General features: G+C 34.4%; 1 protein-coding gene across 7 annotated transcripts in view; it reads left to right on the top strand.

The window, feature by feature from the left end:
- The first annotated feature begins 9,563 nt into the window (after positions 1-9,563).
- kn (knot) overlaps positions 9,564-20,151 on the top strand; it is a 52,630-nt gene continuing 42,042 nt past the window's right edge. For 3 of the 7 annotated variants that reach the window (XM_053748972.1, XM_053748971.2, XM_053748970.2), the window contains exons 1-4: positions 9,564-10,311; positions 11,205-11,343; positions 16,445-16,601; positions 18,373-18,436. In XM_053748972.1, the coding sequence (XP_053604947.1) occupies positions 11,213-11,343; positions 16,445-16,601; positions 18,373-18,436 (352 nt within the window). In that variant the 5' untranslated portion in view covers positions 9,564-10,311; positions 11,205-11,212. The remainder of the gene's footprint in view (positions 10,312-11,204; positions 11,344-16,444; positions 16,602-18,372; positions 18,437-20,151) is intronic. The other 4 variants (XM_053748969.1, XM_053748968.2, XM_064436113.1 and 1 more) reach the window with 3 other exon arrangements.

Raw genomic sequence — 20,151 nt, 5'->3', positions numbered from 1 at the left:
TCAGTCCGTCTTTTAAGTTTGCCGACCTGGCAACCCTAGTAGCTTGTTATCATACACCATACCATACACCAACTTTACTTTAATTTTCACTATGCATGTAAGGACGTCTTAATACTTGATTATAGTTTTAAGTCGATCTCTGATGGGTGTGTATAATATATCAGGTACTTCATTACACACTAGTCAGCCCCTTAGCAGCAGCCGGAGCCGGAACTCAGTCCATAAATTATAACTTCCGACTAGTTTCGACTTGGCTTAATGTGTGGTACACATTAGGCGAATTTAGCAAGGGAGATTTGAAAAAAAAACTGCATAAGAATACACATAGAAATGTATTATTTAAAGATTTATAATAATATTCTTTATATTCGGATTTGGAACAATAGTTATGTCTCTCTTTTCTGCGTTAAACATAGTATAATAATGCCTAGCCCAACCAGAAAATATGTAGAATTTTTTAAATTGATGGTAATCGTTCTATTAACGATTTTATAAGGATTACAAATTTTATACCACTTTTTGCTCGCTGCTTTGCCCTTGTGCATTTCCCACGAGTTTTTGTTCGGAATTAAAGATACTATAGGTAAGTATGTAAAATTCCAAAGAAATTGGTTGATTAAACTACAATTACGAGTATATCGGAAACAAATGGCTAGCCAAGGCGCTTCCCACCTGGTCCTGACAGAAGAAGCGATTGCATTGATTGACGTTTAAAAACAAAATACTCTGCTTGGGAAATAGGAAATATAATTTTCGCCTAGTGTGAACTCGTTCTCATATTGTCTTGAGATTCGTATTTAACTAGCACGACCTCAACTGACTGACGCGCCGCCGCCGGATATTAACACAAACTTACCTACAAATAAGCCTTTGCTGTGGAACCTGTCTTATCATAAATCTGTGATTCTAGGCATTTTTTAGGCAATAGGCCCGACAGTGAAATAAAATTCAGTAAATATAAAATTTGGAATGAGGAAGTCAAACGAAAGATGGATAGATGTTCAAATGGATCTTTGTGCACACAATAATATAGTACCTCAGTATTATTTTCTTTAATGCTATGAAATAAATAATATAAGATACAATTGGCCAAAATCGTGGCGAATCAAATTACATTGCTGGTATGGCCTACATACTTCCATAAAACAAAGTTTACATTAAAACTAAGCAATAAAAATAAGTACCCTACGTTACGTGAGTTTATAAATTAATCAATCAATTTTAGAGATTTATCTTTACATGTCACTTGTCAGTGACATGTAACGTGCTTAAGTACTGCATGTCCAATCTAAGTCTGTACTAATTGGGTCTGCAAAGTTGAGCAAGTTGTAGATTAGTACCAAATTCTAATTAAGCGATACAGCTTCGCTAAGTACGGCTAAGTTGGTGGCTTGCCAGCTAAGTTCCGGAATTAACTTGGGTGCTAGCATTGTTGTTTTGTTATAGTGAGTTTAGGGTAAGACCCGTGTGGTTGTGGTTATGAGGTTTCCTGCGCCACAATGGACGTTTTAGAATTCTGCCTTGAAATTAGCTCTAGAGGGACACTTCATATCATCCCGTGAATATCGTATAAGGTGACTAAAGGACACATAGCCTAGGTAGCTGATAGGCAACAATAGCATTCTCAAAGAGGGTTGACGTCAGGCAGGCGGCTGGTTGTAAAATCACCGACAATTCTTCAAAAAACTATTTTTTACACTGACCCCAGGCTGCACTGCGTCACAGCCCCGAACGCAACCGGGAGCAAGCGGAGATGAGAGGGACAATCGAAAAATATAACAGATGCAAACGTACAAGTGCTCGTTACACGCGCCTCACCCATCCAATAATAATATCATAAACACCAATGATGCATTGAACTGTGATCATTTGCATTTTTTTGTGACATTGATGTTACCTTTACGGCCTTTAAAAATATTAAACCTTTTAAGCTAAACTGACTAAATGTAACCATATTTGTTATCAAGCTGTATATAAATCTTACTACTTTGTTTTTAAGTAGTTTATAACTTTTAATCCTTTTTTAATTAGTTGTAGTTTAATATGTTAAAGTGAGAACGAAAATTTTATTTAACAGTAGCGACGCCCGCTGCTGGTCTGGATAGACAGAAAACTTAAATAAAATTGTCAACAAATTCATATTTTTCAAAACGACTTGGAAGTTCTTTATTCTAGTCGCCGAGTCAAGTATCCTAGTTATTCCCTACATATTGTTCGTCGTGATCCTACCTTTTAACTTTTCATCTAACACTAATTTCAAAAAACACAACTAATGCAAAATCGGAGATAAAATACTCGATATAAACAATTTCTATCAAAATAACAAAGGGCACTGACCAAGGCAACAAAAGGCACTCAACTTGTTAATGGAGCAACAAAAAACTATTAAAGAGTGGGCCCAATCTGCCCATTACTGCGACGCTGCTTATTAAAAATGTGGCCTGAATATCAAATTGCTATCTCCCATTGTATCGCACCCTAAGCTGCGCAGGCACCGGTGCCCCTGGATTTTTGAACTGTTTCCATAGAGTATGTTCTGTATACAGATACGCCGCAAATAGTTCTTTTATAATCATGTTCGTTTTATGATGCTCAGGTGTTATGAAATATCTAAAAATTATTAATGTCTTCTAAATTAGTGTCGCAATTAAAACTAAGAGATAGTGTGTGAATTATATTTATAGAAATATACTATAAAAATTAAATTCTATTTCGCATAATTTTAGTGTTTCTAATAGTCATCGTATAGATAGGTTAGAAAAATAAAATAAGCAGATCTGAATAAAAGATCTGTTCTTACAGGTAAGTATAGATTGATTTTATTTAAAAAAAGCCTTACACTATTCAACGAAATATTACCTATTTGTATTGCTAAGAAGGAAAACACACAGTTAGCATTTTCCTAACAGGATAATATTATAAACTCTGTGTGACAGTACTCTGTGAAAACACCAGCACTAACAAAACTGTTATCCAAGGGCTCTCGGTGCAGGCAACAATTGTTTGTTTTTTATATAAATAAATTCAGTTGTCACATCGCAATGATAAATGGTCGCAGTGACATGGTAGTCATATGGCGAATTTGGAGCCACTTGTTATGGCAGACTCGTTGTTTTGGGGGCTGGTTTCGTGATATATGGAACTAGTGCCAGTTGGCAGTTTTTTGAGTTTTAATGAGCTCATTTATGTTTGCATTTTTTTGAGCATTCTTGGTATTCTAGATTAATTGAGAGGCTCTAAATATTGAGTAGATGGGTACCGTTAATTGAAAATCAAATGACGGTACTGAAAGTGTTGCCTTTTAACATGTAGGAACTGTAATAGTTCGTGGCTGTGACGCTTAAATATAGTATCAATCTATAACTATATAAAATCCCAACCATATTTATGACTTCTCAATTTTCGCCAACACAAATCACATTAAGTTGTAAAAAATCTACCAAGTTTACAGTCAGAAGGCGAATGGCGGAAGTTTAAATAAATAATCACCTCGCGAATCCATTTGATCCGGTTCCCGAGTTTTTCTGCTCCATTACTAGGAGCGAGCCCAATTTGAAAATATTGAATAAGTAAAGCGGCCCGAAATATGAATACAGAGAGTTGGGAGCGCGGGAGTGCAGAATAGACATTCGAGGTGACGAGTGTTACAGACTACTAAATAGATAATCATAACGCTTGTTAATTTCTTTACCATTTCTTAAAAATATATACCTACTATGTCATTTGTCATTGTCAAAAAGTGTGTGTCTCTTTTGTCGGTAGAAGCGGCGAAATCCAATTTGTTTTGATATGTACCAATAAAAAATAGTTTTGTGTTTCTCCGGTTTGTTTTCTATCCTGAAAACCCCCATTGTTACACGAGAGAACCCCACAACGGTCTACTGCACGGGCGAGATTATTTCGTCACGCGTTGATCAACAAAAAAACCTGGATCAAATGCCACAAGACGTCTCTGATGACGAGAGAAGCTCGTTTCAAAACAGCATTTTTTGTAAAAAACTTATTTACAAATAACCCTGTATGCGATCATAGAACTTCTTGACACTGTACCATGCTATATGCAAGTATACAGTTCGTATTCTTATGTATAGGTTAAAAACAAGAAAGCGAAACTATGCTCTTTCGTATAAAAACTAAATAGCCGAAAGATCTTACAAAATACATTCAAAGATCTTACAAGATCGTACAAAACCCCGGAGTTAGCTTTTTACGTAAAATTATGATACCAATGTGAAGCAAACGAAATCATCGCCATGAGAAAATTTGTATTTTATTATTATTTCTAGAATTGCTAGCAATAGTGGTTCTTCCTAAAGATAAACAACCATAATAGGTACCTATCTTCCTTGAAATAAAAAGTACTCTTGTTTAGTCTATGGCCGGCCGCACAGGCGTCACGGCTAAACACATTATGAGGAGTTCCCTCTTTTTATCATACCTCAAACGTAATTTTGGTCGGGCATGGAAATACAACCTTCGCCATTAAGGTTATGTGAATGTCTCTCATTTTCCGGGAATACCACGGGCTCGTTGGGGTTCCCTGGCATAATCTATTCAGTGTTTGGAAAAAAATGGCTTTTTCTATGTCTACGTAGTAGGTAGAATGTCTATAGTCATTTATTTATATGAATAACATGTGTTGATGGCTAATTCGTCTTGTCTATTCATGATTATTGTATAAATAATTTATAAACTTTCAATATTATATACTCACCATATTTAAAAAAATGGAGTATTATGACCAAAATAGCGGAATTATGACCAAGAAGATTGAAGATTTTCTATATTTTAAATTCTACTTCATACATGCTACTAATGATATAAATGCGCATGTTTTGGACGTGTGTTTGTTATTAAGCCACACATTTCAAGAAAATTTGACAGTGTAATCTACAATGTGAATCCTAGCATCCTTTGGCCTTCATGCTCAGTCCATGATACTGAACAACTTTTCGTATAGGAGTAAACCCCAAATCGCGAATGTGGACTTTTGGACGCCGATATTAATGTATGAAAAGTCACACTGTAGCCTATAGCGTAAGTACCTACTATTATTACTGACATTCTACGGGAGCGGTTACCCAAAGTGTCAAAGTCAAAGGCAAAAGTCAAAAACATTGCAAAATCTGTGTACATGTACATACATACAATAATTGTAAATATAAGTAAGAGTTTCAACAGATTGCCCTTTCAGGCATACGATATTTTTCAATAACAAAGTTATCAATTTAGTGTTGATAGTATGCAGTACATGTACTGAACACTTCCACTATCCGGTATTCGGTTTGCCACACGTTTCACTGTCAGACGCTGGCTATCATAGTATTTGCTGCTAGTTATTGTATTATTTTTCGTGGAGTGTTTAACTGACAGAAGCTGGCGGTTAGCTTTTTTTTTACTTTGCTCTTAACCGACCGTTAAAAAAATAAAAATAAAAGGAAAAATGATCTCAATTTGCAGCGATATTTTTATAATTTTGCCTCAGCTCAGCCATAATGGTCGTCAATTATGCATATTTTTCTCTGAAATTTGGAAATTCAGTACTCATATTTATTATTTTAGCCATTATAAAACAGAATGTAAAATGATCGTCACAAGTATATAAGTATGTTTCTTTCCATCAATTATTAAAAAAATATTGAAACTTTAAATGAAGTACAATAATAAAGGGCCTCCGAAATGCATTCTGAATGATTGCAGAATTATATCAAACAATAAATAGCAAACAGCATGTAGCGAACTTCTTGAGAATCGTCGGCACATCACAACACACAGTAGTATTCACGATTTGACAGGTTTCAACCCTTCCTCTGCTACTTATTATGACATTATCATGTTTTGTAAAGCGAAACTCAATGGCGGGTTTGTTCAAAATATTTTGCTCTTTGTCGTCACAGCATGACACTTTTTTTATTTACCATATTCAAAGAATTCCTTTTAGAATGTCTTTAAAATCGTCTTTTTAAGAAATGTAAAGTGAATAAATCTTTGGGCTGAGATTTTAACTAAGCTGGTAAAATAATGCATATTTATAAATATGACAAATGATTTTTAAAGGTATACAACTCATACAGGGACATAATTTTACCTACAAAAGTAAACATTACAACGACATGCGTGGAAGGTCTGATGTTATGTGTAAAGTAGATAATTATAGTAACAAAATTTTGACCATTTTGAACCAGATAGTAATTACTAAGTAATAGTATTTCGTAGCATACCTTCGTACATTACTCACACATATTTCGACTATTGAGAAGAAATACCAAAAAGCACTTGACCGGGTATCTTAATTTGTGTATCCTATAACATGATTTATTTAATTTTTAAGTAGCTATTTGACGTGCGAAATATTACGCATTTCTCGTGTCAAAATATCCACACTTTTTTCATATCCTAAACCACTTGACAAGATCATCGACCAAAACATAATAAATGCCCTCAAAATTCAGTATTGCAGCACGAAAAAATAGTTCGCCAATGATACTTAAGAAGCGCGAACAAGATTATCAACTTCCTCGGTCACATCTGTCCGTTTTTGCGCATCTCCCTTCATGGAAAAGCAATCGGGACATCGTAAACGTTAAGGGTCTGAAGGGCTCTCGCGGGGCAGTTAAGGCGAGGGCAATGTTTCTGACGGCTCGAAAAACTACAAGATACCTCGTCCCTGATTCCTGACAGCTGTCCAGGGTGCCGTAACGACGGCAAAAAGTGTAATTTAAAGCCGACTTAAGGTCTCGAATTAAAATGTCCCATTCGCAAGGTATAAATAGCGTATATCTACGTTGTTAGTGCTGAGTTCGTGAATTTCTTAGGTAAAGAGGGTTTTTTGGATAAAATATTTTAGTTTTTTGCTCTTTTTGTTCAAGGAGTATTTTGAAATTTGATAATTTTATCACGTTTTCTTTTTAACATGGTAACTAAGTACACCTAATCGAGGACTAAAGAACCTATAAAATAATGTTTGAGATATCTTTCTTATTGATTATTCTAGAGAAACACGAAATTATAATTATCGAAATCTGCCTACATGTGATTAATATGCAATCCGTTACAATTCCAATGCAAGTGCATTTCCCAGCTGATTGCATTCCAGCTACAATGGCACCTGATTGCGGCTGCTATTGTTCTGATTATGGTCTTCAGGAAACCGACACCATATGCTAATCACCCGGCGTCCTGGCTGAGCGACTAAACGGGCATGACGCGATGCAATGCTGTACGTGTATGTCTTGCATTCACAGAAAATCACAATCGAAAAAACTGAATCGAACACATCGATCGAATCTTTTCGATTGTCTTGAATTTGCTTGAAACCATCGAAAGAAAATTGGAGAAAATTTATGAAATTGCGTCATAATCTAACCACTGGGCATTTCAACATCTTTTCAGCAACGTCTAAAATACTATGGATATTCTCTACGGTATACGAAATCCATCAAACATCTTAACTTAAAACATTGCAGTGTCGAGGGGTGGGCGGGGGCGCGGCTGGGCGTGGCTTATGGTGGGCGTGGCCTAACATCTCTAGGGCACGGCACGGCCCTGGAGGCTGCTTGTTTGCTGTTCCAATGTAGTATTAGACTTCGTAAAATATTAGATATAACGTAAATAATTGTTACAGAATATGATTATTATTGTATTGTATGTATTTTCACTTAGTAGATATATATCTTAATTATATTATATAGATTCAGTGTAGTGTAACCTATATATTTACATGCAGGTTCATTAACCAATCTATAGCTAGTGAAATTCCGTTATATTTAAATAGATTCATATTTTTGCCTCATTCCGAAAAGGGTTGACGTCAGGCAGACGGCCGATCGTAAAGCCACAGATGAGATTTCAAAAATTGTAAGGTTTAGTTTTCAAGCGTAGATACTTCTAGGCGTCACAGTCGAGAATGTAAATGGGAAACACTGTCTCAGAGCCGATTAATAAGTCGACTGACTTACCTGGTTTGAGAAAAAGAACATAGATTTATCTGTATATGACTTAATAAATCCCAACTAATATAATAAATGCGAAAATAAGTTTGTTTGTTACATCTTCACACATTATCTACTATAGACCGATTATTTTAAAATTAGAAAATTACCTGGAATAACACATAGGGTACTTTTTATCCCGAAATTCTCACGGGAGCGAAGCCAAGGGCGCGGCTATAAATAGGCAGATAGGTAGTTACTTTGATGCATAATTATGAAAACTTTTTTATATCCTGTAGTTATTTTTAATTTAATCCATGATATATGGATAAATTCAAATCCAAATATCGATAAGTCATCGTCAAGCGCAATGAGACAAACTATACACTGCAGCCAACGCTCCTACTCTCATAGAAGAGTGGGTCGAGGAGATAAATGGATAGATTTGATCTTAAATATTATTTTATATTGCTGTAGGTATATGAATTTATACCTCATTTAAAATAGGCATATGGAAAAAATAACGGCTTAGGAGAGATGAGATGTAACATCAGATCACGTAATAAATATAACTATATTCACAATGGATTCGCGGTTTTACATATTATTTATATACCACTAGTCATCACTAAAATAAATCCGATTTTTGAGAGAACGATATAGATATTATAAGAAGTTTAAAATAGTTGCATCTTCGCCACAGAACCATACAGCCAAGCCAATAACATAAATATAAATATTTATTTGTCTTTTCAAATATTATTTTTGTGAGTGAGATACCGCCGAATAAAGGTGCACGGCGCACTGTAACTTCTGAGTGCCACCTGTCGTGGAACAGTATGGTACCTACCTAGAGGAACCAAAAATAAAGGAAGCAAAAAAGAAAGAATTAATGAATAGTAATGTAGCAGAAATGATAAATAGTTCATGAAACTTAATTATAAATATAGTCCACCAATTATTGTGGAAATTTCGTTATAAAAAGTAACTTAAGTTACTTTTTATAACGAAATTTCCATGATAGTATTATAAAAACTATAGTAAGTATTAGTATAATACTATCGTATATAATAACATATAATATTTATTTGATTTCTTGAAGATAAAAAATCTAATCACGTGTTTTAAATGTACAGCAAAATTTACAACTCATAAAACGATATACTTTCGAATTATTAAACGGCTTTTAAAAGTTAAAGAATATGTTCGTCTTATCCAGAAAATCTAAATTAAATCAGATATTAACATTCTCTCAGATATTAACAACTCGGTCCTATTCTTTTTACAACAATGATTCTGTAGACAAATACCGCGACTGGCGACCTCAAACATTATAAATAATGAGGAGACAAAACCTCATCTCGCATGTAGTTAAAGTCAATTCCCACTGAAATTTCATCATCGTCAATCTAACTTGCTTTAATAAGTAATACTGGTGCTCTGTGGGCCGTCCCCGAGCTCGGCTCGGCTGGTCCAGCGAGATGCTGTGCGTCTCATCTCGCCCGCTATCCTTTACCCTCCCGCGGTCTCTACGGGAAACCTCACCAACGAGCATCCATTATCATAAACCGCGCCGCTAACTCCACACGTGTGCCGAATCCTTTATTAAAAAAAAGAAAACATTTTTTTAACACCAGAAACCTGCTAGTTTTAAATATGAAAATGAAAGATTTTAAATTTAGATATTTTGCGGCAATAAGAGGAAGTGGCGCCATCTGTGGCAGTGTCGCCGTCCCGCTCTTGAGGCGAGGGCGTGTCCCTAGGGCGCCTCCCACAGTCCGCGGGGACGGACGGGGGCGCCGCGAAGCCCGGGCACTCGGCGGCGCGCTCCCGCGACGCTTGTTAGTGTTCCGCAAATTCACAGCGGGATCGCCCGCACAACCGGGACTCGATCCCAATACGCACATACGATATTACAGAGCCGTCTACCGGATATATTACACATAGTTTCATGATAACATTCCGATGTTATCAACTTGGCTGGAATTTTAAATTAGAACTTCAGGTTTTTAATATTAAGTACTATTTGAAATAAATAAAGAGTGAATTTTTGATTTTAGAAAAAGCGATTTAAACTGTGACTTTTCCACGTATGTTGTTGCGGACGATGTTATTTTGAAAATAGAACAGACTTTTGATTTGTGCGCGTTCGAATTTGAATAACGAATTCGCGTTCGGAAATCGTCGCGATTTTCCGTTTGTGTTCGTGCGCTTTCGGGCGCGGGATTTCAGGCGATTTTCGCGTAGTGTCTCGCGATTCGGTCGGACGAGCTGAACGCGGCGGCGGGCGGGTACACCGGCTCGCCGTGGCCGCCGCTCGAGCTAGACCCCGTGGGATGGGGCCGCAAGCTGTATCCGTCTGGGGCGCCGAGGTCTTCAGGTAAGTAATCTACGTCATTTCTTTAAAAAACATCAATAGCGTTGAAAAAGCCTTGGTAGTACAATATTTTTTATCCTTTTAACTGATTAAAGTTACTTTTATATGTCTTTTAAATTTAGTTAAGGCGTGTTTCACCGCATGTTGATAAATTGTCAGATAGCCTAAATGGAACATATCATACATAAAGGGTTCAAAATTGTGTTTCACTAGTGTCGGATCGGACTATCTGTCAGATTATATTAAGATATTTTATCAGAAAGTGGTAAAACAGGCCCTTAGTATTTTTTTTCAGCCGGTTCTTATCGGTTACTTTAGTTTAATTTGTAAATTTTTATTACAAGATTTTATTTTTTAACGGGTTTGAATACTAATTTTCAACTTTACAAAATTTACGCACCAGCGTAAAATACAAAAACAAGCATTATTATAACCATATTAGAATGTTTTTATAGATAGGTAATTTTAAACTCAAAGAAATAATAAATTTAACTAAAGTTAAAGTTATTACAAATATTAAAAAATATAATTGTCATAATTTTAAAATGTGTTTTTCACTCCCCCTTTAAAGTTTTTCACATATTTTGTAGAGAAGCTATTATAATAGAAGAATTGTTCTATTTACAATTTTTAAAAACTGTGTAGCTTTGGCAGGGATATGGGGCCAACTTAATCATTTTATTTTAAATATTTCATTTAATAATGTTATACCAGAGCGCATGTATTGGCATCTTGTGAAAAAAAAAACAGTTCTAAATTTTGAATATTAAATGTGGCATAGTATTTGGTGAGGGATTTAATTTTAAAACGTATCGATAATATATTTTCTTTTCTAACTAGCTGTGTCCGCAATTTCATTTGCGTGTCGAAATTAAATATTGTGGTGTATTTGTCAGGCGGGTTGATGTTCGGGCTGCACCACCAGGAGGCGGCAGGGGGGCTGCACACCCAGCCGAGGGGGCCTGTCACCTCTCTGAAGGAAGAACCTCTTACCAGGGCCTGGATGACCCCCAGCTCACTAGTTGACAATACCAAGTGAGTAAACTTCGTTTATGCGATCAGTTTTTTTTAGAGACCGACTGAAACTATGTAAAACTGTGAAAACGGGATTGGAATTAAACAATTTTTTTTAACTGTCAAGTCACTGATATACATAAATTAATAGGAACGGGTAGAAAGATTAGGCTGAAACCGAAGTTTTAAAGTTTTTGGCTTTAAAACTTCTGTTTAAGGTCGCAGCTTAATATTCGTTCGAAGACAAAATTCTATATGTTCATTGTATAAATATAAATATAAATAATTGTATATATTAATCGGAATACGATTTTAACTTAGCTAAAATATAATTCATTAGTAATATTCCAAAAATCTGTGTATCCAAATTCCACATAGAAAAATAAGGAGACAATTTTTTTTTTATAAGAATACAAAAATTGCGTACTTTGCGAAACTGAAGCAAAATTAATATATTAATTATTATAACTAACCAAAATTAGGCTTATATTAAATTTGCTGAGAATGATTTTATAATTCTGTTTGTATAAATAAGAAATATAAATTATATTTGATCAAGTACGTAATTACAATTACATTAAATAAATATTCTCCATAATACTGCTTATTATTATGTGTGTGTTGTGTATTATTATGTGGTCCGTTAGAAGTAATTCACGAGCCGTGACCCGGTCATACTCGTATGTTTGAAAAGTATACCAAACCATTTGTGCGGTTTTCACAAGGATAAATATTTATACTTGTAATAAACCTTTTAAACGAAAAGAGCAATACTAAACTTATTATTGGCTGAATTGTATTATGGTTCCGTAAGCTTGGAACCAAATGTCTGGTTGGTTTGACATTAAATAGCTGGATAGGATTAATTTGGAACAGAGGGGAAAGTATTGGCTTTCGATGGTTATCATTACTTTACGAAAAATATATCAAAATTGTTAAGCTTTTAAATGCCTGTAAATAAATAATAAGTAAAGGAAATAATGTTTAAATGTTTCTAGCAGACCCTATTATTATCCTCCAGAATAAGTTAGGAACCTTCATGGATAATTCCTATCGTTTTCTTAAATAATAGGCATTGCATCAATTACAGTTACCGAGTAGATACGGTGTATAGTGTCATGGAAAATGAAGCGACATGGAATATTTCAATTCTTTAGGAGAAGCGGAAGTGAAATTTCACTTGCAAGATATGATTACAGACAAACTAACAGATGAAATACACGTTTGTGAAAAAAAACTATTGATCAAACTAAAGCCTTTATTTCACATCAAGTTTTATGCACAATACGTTCATTATAGCTCGTCCAATCAGGCGGGTACGCTCGCGATAATCAAGCTTGCCGTAACAAGTGTGTATTCATAAACGGTAGGGCGAGATAAATCATCAGTGTGCAGTGAGGGCGCGCGAAACAGTTTTGTTTGCGGCTGTACTCGATTATGTGAAGTTTCGTGTTTATTAGTATTACCAACGATTTTGAGAAATTAAAACTGATAGTGAATCAAGGGATGTGATGGTTCAAAAATGGGAATAATGTACAGAACCCAATCGTTGATATGGCGAATAAAAGTTCTCTGATAGAACCTAATTGTGCTGTAAAATTAATTAAAAGATTGCATTGGTGACTTCCATTAATGTAACTGTGAAAAAAGCAATGAACGATTTAAATAAAATAAGCACACTCAACAGCCCAAGCTAATTATTAAGTTTGCATTTATTTGATAACTTGGAAAAACATGGGTTTTTCAAAATAGGTGCACAAAAATATTAAGTAAATGTATTTACAATATAGTTAAAATAATCCTAATTACAAATAATTTTAATATTAATTCCAATAAAATACAATTAGAAACAGTCAGCAATATTCTTTTACCATTTTTCGACCCCCTTTTTCGAAGCGGCCATCTTGTAATATTTACACAAGTATAATGAAGTTGCGCAACAATAAACATTTGGTGTAGATAACTTATAATATACGGACTATTGATGATGTGCCCGAATTAGTGAGCATTGTGTTTGCGGAGGGCCTCTCCTGACATCTGTCGTATTTTACAGACCTCTAAAATATTTGCTCTGGTTGTGTTTGCTTTTGCAGGAAAATCTATGTAATTTATAATTGACACTTGATTTCTTGATCTATAACATAATTAAATATATCAAAAAAACTCAAATAAAAAACAAATTATTTCCAATTTAGAAAAGCTAGACGGCTATAGACGGCTATTGATATTCTAAATTTAAAATAATTTGACAGACCTCGGCTTAATAATTGTGACTAGACCTGAAAAGACTCAATTACATACATTGTGGAAATTTTGTTGTATTCAATCACCTTAGAATATAAGTAAATGACTTTAAATCTAATTTTTAAGCACAATTTGAATCTTTTGAAATCAAATCTCTTCAACTAACTTATTCCGCTCGAAAAGATCCAATCGGATTACTCAATTTCTTCTTAAAATTAATTACTTAAAAACTGGGCGTTAATATTCTTAATTAAAGTAATCGTGTCAGTCATCAGCTCTCGATGACAAATGTTGACAGATAGGCGGCCGACGGCGATGACAGAGTCATTTGTATGCCGTGTCTAAATCATTAATATGCCGCACCCCGCCGATTAGGCGCGTTTTTAATAAATTAATGTTTTATTACACCTACCATATAATTTTCTATTTTTTTTTACATCGTTTGTAAAATAATAAACAATGTTTTAGTGCATACTTATTTTCATTATAGGTATAAAAGTACTTAAAGTCACATGATATTAACATAATGCTTGTGAAAAGCAACAAATAAAATTTTGTTTAAAAATTTATTTTACTATGTTTTACAAAACTTTTACATAATATACAGAATTCTATTCATAAATATCATAAGATTATAAATCTGAAAGAGATTCTACCACATTGATAGCACAATATGAAGTGATGACACACAAATTGTGCCACACACCTCGATATCGACATGTGTTGCGTATATAAACATTTTATTTACTATCGACCTTATATCGAGCGGATTAAGAACCGATATCGAATAAGCGATGGGTGAAAATGCGTGCAATAAATACATCGATAGAGCATTTGAAATGCGGCAGTTCATCAAATCTTCGGTCTCATTTCTCACTGTTGTTCCGGTTTGTATTGTTGTGGTACTGTCGTGTCGATGCGGGGAACCGTTGCAGTGATTATTTTTCTCAATTTTCAACTCATTTGAATATGCTGATATTCAAATGAGTAAAAATATGTAATTTTATTTCTATATTTGTACAGTTTATTTTCACAAATCTTGAAATATTAATGGGATCCAACGAAATTATTAAAAAACTCTTTAACATTTTAGGTAATTTTCAGTGAAAAAATCTCTAAAATGTTTCAGATAGATTTTCAAAAATTAGTAGTACAAAGGTTTAGTAGTAGTGTAAACCAAAATTCACAACTTTGAACACGTTATGCGCGTGTTCAAATTTGTGAATATTACACCACTTTAGAATTCTTAATTTTTCTCGGGTGTTAAATTGATTGAACAGAAAAAATGTTACTGCAGAACCAAAAAATAAGGCAGATAAAAGCGGTTTAAGATATATCGATCTATCGAATATCGATCGAGCAAATAAAATTATATCGATCGTGAAATCTAAAAAACTAATTTATCGACATCGGCTGGCACGTCACTACGTTCGCAGCGTATTACTATGTTCGCCCATTCATCTCGGCTGCAGAATTTGCGTAAACAAATTGGTTTCGCGATTGCCATTTTATACTCGCTCGCGACTCCATTGTTTTATTTATCGCTACCAGTTTCGGCGCCCGCGTTTAGCTGGCACCGCTTTTTTCGCTCACACTTTGGACTATTATCAATCTTTGAAGAGATTTGGCATGACTTTTTTATTTTTAACTGTATTAATTAGTAGTTTTTCTTTGGTTTGTCATATCATATTACTAAATAATGTAAAATATACCAATTTTCATTTGAACATAAAATAGATATCACGCAGTATATTTTTTATATATAGTAAGAAATAAAATAGTAAGATATATATTAAGCAAGCAAATTATTTACATTGTTTGTTCTAAAGAACCAATATAATTTACCAGAAGTATTGAAGTAAATTATTCGCATAATGAAAAATACACCAATGGTTACTTTCAAAATCGACTTTTATTATGTTTAATTGTTGTCTAATAAATGCATCACCGTGAACAATGCACAGTTAGCAGTACAATAGCAACGGTTTGGTTGCAAATTCTTTAACTGGTAACGGGACCCATAAATCATTTTAAAAGGATTATAACCTGGAGTAAATAAAAAAAATGCATTTAGAGTGCGCATAAGATACGCATATTGACAACGAGATTATATAGCCAATAAACTTTAAATATAAAATTGATAGTTTTTGTGAATCTAGATAACATCATCAGAATCTATTAACATTTTGAAAACATTTATGAATAATTAACTTAAAATATAATTGTCTCTCCATTTGAACTAAAACAATTAATGTATTAAAAAAACAAAAACTACAAAATACATGCAATTTTGAAAACCATTTATTTGAGTATTCATAAATTATATTTGAACAAACTCTCTGTGCGCGCTCTACAAACAACGAAAGCTATACTCGCTCTCTATATTACAACTTGTATTGTTCTTGTGGTTTCTTCAATAGATCCCAAAATATCTTAGTGGCAATGCGGTTTTGGCAAATAGCAAGAAAGGAACCGTTGAGGGATTTTTAATTTATGACACCAATTTGGGACACGTTTTTGCATTCACAGATGTTTAGAAGCGGGCGATTTGTTTGTTTTTATGAATGTGTTTTTGTAGACGTGGGAAATGTCCTGATGTCAATAAGTACATTGATCTAGTGTTCATCTTCATCATATTATATTGCAACTGATTATAATTATATTTTTGTAATACTTGACAAATTTATGTATAACTAGCGGCCTGTTCCGGCTTCGCTCGGGTAAAATTACTATTAAGAAACCCGCATGAAAACTCGATGCGTAGTTTTAAACATCTAAGCATACATAGGGATTGACATCGGGAAGCGACTGTTTTATACTTTATAGTGATGAGAAAAAAAAAATCTATTTTTTATTTTTGAACATTTATCTTTGCTAGCGGCGTGGGCGTCGGTCGAGCCCACTTTGAGAAGCAGCCGCCAAGCAATCTGCGCAAGAGCAACTTCTTCCACTTCGTGGTGGCGCTGTACGACCGCGCCGGCCAGCCCGTCGAGATCGAGCGCACCGCCTTCATCGGCTTCATTGAGAAAGACCAGGTATTTTTATCATTATCTTAATCGTAATCCTAACTATCCTAATCTTAACTGATATTATAAATGTGATATTGTAAGTTTGTTTGTTACCACTTCACGCTTTGTTCTTTTTTAAAATTTTACATACATGTGGTTTGAAGTACGGAGAAGGATATAGGGTACCTTTAATCCCGGAAAAATAAGCTACTTGTAGAATATAAAATCACCTAATTCATTTTTATGGCATCTTGTTCCCGCCTTATATTAGGACTTCTGGATGTTGTACAAGGCGACTAAGGGACAGCCTTGGCAGCTAATAGGCAACAGTAGGACCGAGGAGTGGTGTTGTCACGCAGGTGACCGGTTGTCAAATCACAGCCCAATCGTCCAAATTGAAAGGTTTATTTTGCGGTTTGCGTTGAACCTGAGTCGCGCAGCGTCACAGCCCCGAATGCAACTTCCGGGAATCATTTCAGAAAGATTCCCTTTGTAGCCACATTTTATAGCTTGGCAACTTTAGCTATCATTTTTGTCATAGAAGACTGAGCATTAAAAATCGAATTTTATAGTTCTCATCTCGTCATTTATGTAAAAAGTTGAATCTAAACACATGCCACCGTAGTAGCGCATTATGTAAATAAGGCATTATACACACAATAGACATCATGTCTGAACAATCCTGATTAATGGACAGCCTTATCGAGATACTATCGGATCAGAAGTTTATTATTGAAAGGGGTCTATTTATAAACGATTTCTTTGAAGACACTTTGTTACGTTTTCTTTTTAGTAATGAAATTGATTTTAAATAGGTATACTGTGGTACAGACGACCGCATATCGAGTAACCTTAATTTCCTATGAATTTAGGTAGCTACATGTGTTATTGACTGTACACATCGTGACAAAAAGTATCATCAAAAATATCAAGTTTGCATCGTATTAAAAATAGGGAAAAGTTTTATTTATTTTTAAGTTTATGTGAAAGTGTAATGAAGATATTGTTATGCTACGACTATATCTATGGCTACGACAACAAGTTCTGAAACACCAACATTGACGAATTTCATATGTTAATGGTTAATGTATCATAGAAAAAAAAAGATAAAATTATAGTATATAAGTATAGTCGTCCCAGAGACCAGGGAGAGTGGACCCTGGGCTCCATTCCGACGCTCAATAGCTATGGAAGCGACCGTGAAAACACTAAAATGAGCCAGAGAGTCATCCTAGAGACTGGCTTAGCCCGACGATTTTTCAATTTTTCTAAAAAGTCGGGTGCAATCCCATATATCTATACTGTGGCATCTATGTTCGTTATGACGAACCTTATACTTTGCATAAAGTGTAAGGATGTCGCGATATCAGAAACAATATTTAAAGGGATATGTGGGTCACAGTAGTTACAGCCCTACAGTCGCCACAAAATAGTTTGCTTGTTCTTTAATTATGCAGGGCCAAATACCCGTGTTCACGTTTTTACGATACTGCCTTGACTACATCGAAAATGACCGCGGTTGGCGGGCGACGCATTTGGAACCAAATGTTGCTGTGACATTACTCTAAAGTACTCGTACTTAGTTATATAGCCGTGATAATATATATGTATGTAAAAATGAACAGAATTGCAAATTTAAAACTAGGATGGGTTACTACTTATTAACTTCAATTTTCACAAATTTGTTGGTGTCTAAATTATCACCATTAATTTGCATTTTCCATCGGCAAAAGCTACATTAAAAAAATTTAATTCACCTTTTAGTTTTCTTGATTTTAAGATGTCGTTGTTGTTACAGGAAGCGGAAGGTCAGAAAACAAATAATGGCATTCAATACAGACTGCAATTATTATATGCTAATGGTAAGTGTAATAATTCTATACGTATTTATAAATTTGAAAGATCGCGCAAAAATTTGACGGATTTTGACAAACTTTCTTACACGGCTCAAAGATCACACAGGCAACATTTTATTCTGAAAGTTCCAATGGAAGTGGGGCACCGAGATATAACTAGTATTTTCATATATGTACATATATACAATGTGTTGTTTTGAAGCCGCTAATAATTTCTAAATCAACATTCAGAAAGCAGTTTGCGTGCGATTCGGATCGATACCGTCTCGGGGTGCACAAATATTGTCATTGCACCCCATTGTCAGGCCCGAAACAGCCTTCAGGCTAAGACTAGATATCATTTGGTGTGTGTAAAGCGTTGAGATAGACAATACAGACAAATATTAGCATAAACAATTGTAGTGGAATAATTTAGTATAAATAATTTAGCATAATAATCGTTGCAAATTATTGTTTATTGATAAAATATTACTTCTTGCTATTTGTGTAACAATAATGATGTGTCGATTTCAGTAAAAAATTATTAATCATATTATTTGTTTTGATTTGGACTTCCTAAAGTTATCTGTTTACATATTGCTGAAAATTAAATTTGTGAATTAAAATATATAGACTAGATAAAAAACACTGAATGATCTATTTGATACCAACTTGAACAAGATTATTTATATGATTCCATTTAAAGTGAAACAAAATGTGAGGAATCAAGATTTACCTTTTGTATATTGAGCAAATCATATTACACAATTCAAAAACACTTATTTTCAAGTTGATCTATTCCTTGGACACATACCTCGGTGCACAGTGCAAACAGGTTGTACCTAAACTGCGTCCAATAAGCCCCTCTATGGCTTTATGTTAAAGGCTACGTCCACATAACTTGATTTGGAATTCAATAGACAGAAAGCCGGAGACAATGTACACTGCTATGTAAATATTTGGCATCTTGGCCTTAGAGCGAGATAATGGAAAATTGGCGTAGAATGCTCTAGCTCTTAGACTATGAATGGTGGCTGCTCTTAGCTCTTGTACTATGTTACTGGGTACGGTGGTGTATTGTTTATGATTATTCAGGTTAAAAGTATAGAAAGTTTAATGATTCTCATAATGTAACAGTTTCATGTAATAGTGTTGTTCTCACTTAATTAAATAGCTTTGTATTTTTTTCAAAATTATAACACGTTTCATAATACTATACACAAAATATTTTTGTTTTAAGAATAACAGTTTTTGTATTATTAAATTAATCGTTAACTCGTATAATATGAAGCAAAAACATTAAAACTAAAGAAAAAAGATTGCACAGACTTTTATCGCTAGCTACAAGCTACGCCGTAGATCGTAGTCTGCTACGATATTTGTAGCTGGTGGTTCTTTTCTGATAATGATCCGTCATTTTTCTTGAGGAAGTAATCATTTCCAAAATCAATCATTCATAAAATTGACATTATCATAGAACAGATTAATTATTTTAAAGTCAGATAGTAAAACTAATTCTAGTTTTTGTTAAAAGTTGAAAAATTGTAATGACAGCTCGGCCACATCGATTGAAACGCTCTGAGGACCACCAGCTACGAGGAGAATGTTGATGCTTTATACCGGGAATTAGCGAAGCCATGCACTCCGTATTGAGTGCTGTACTTAATTTATGAAAAAGTGGATGGCTATGCAATATTCTATGAAACTGGCTAATATTCAGGGAAATATTTATGTTAGGAATC

Source organism: Plodia interpunctella, chromosome 8 (genome assembly GCF_027563975.2).
Source record: "Plodia interpunctella isolate USDA-ARS_2022_Savannah chromosome 8, ilPloInte3.2, whole genome shotgun sequence".
Lineage (NCBI taxonomy): Eukaryota > Metazoa > Arthropoda > Insecta > Lepidoptera > Pyralidae > Plodia > Plodia interpunctella.
Note: the sequence above shows the minus strand (reverse complement) of the source record. Positions and strands in the feature narration are given on the sequence as shown.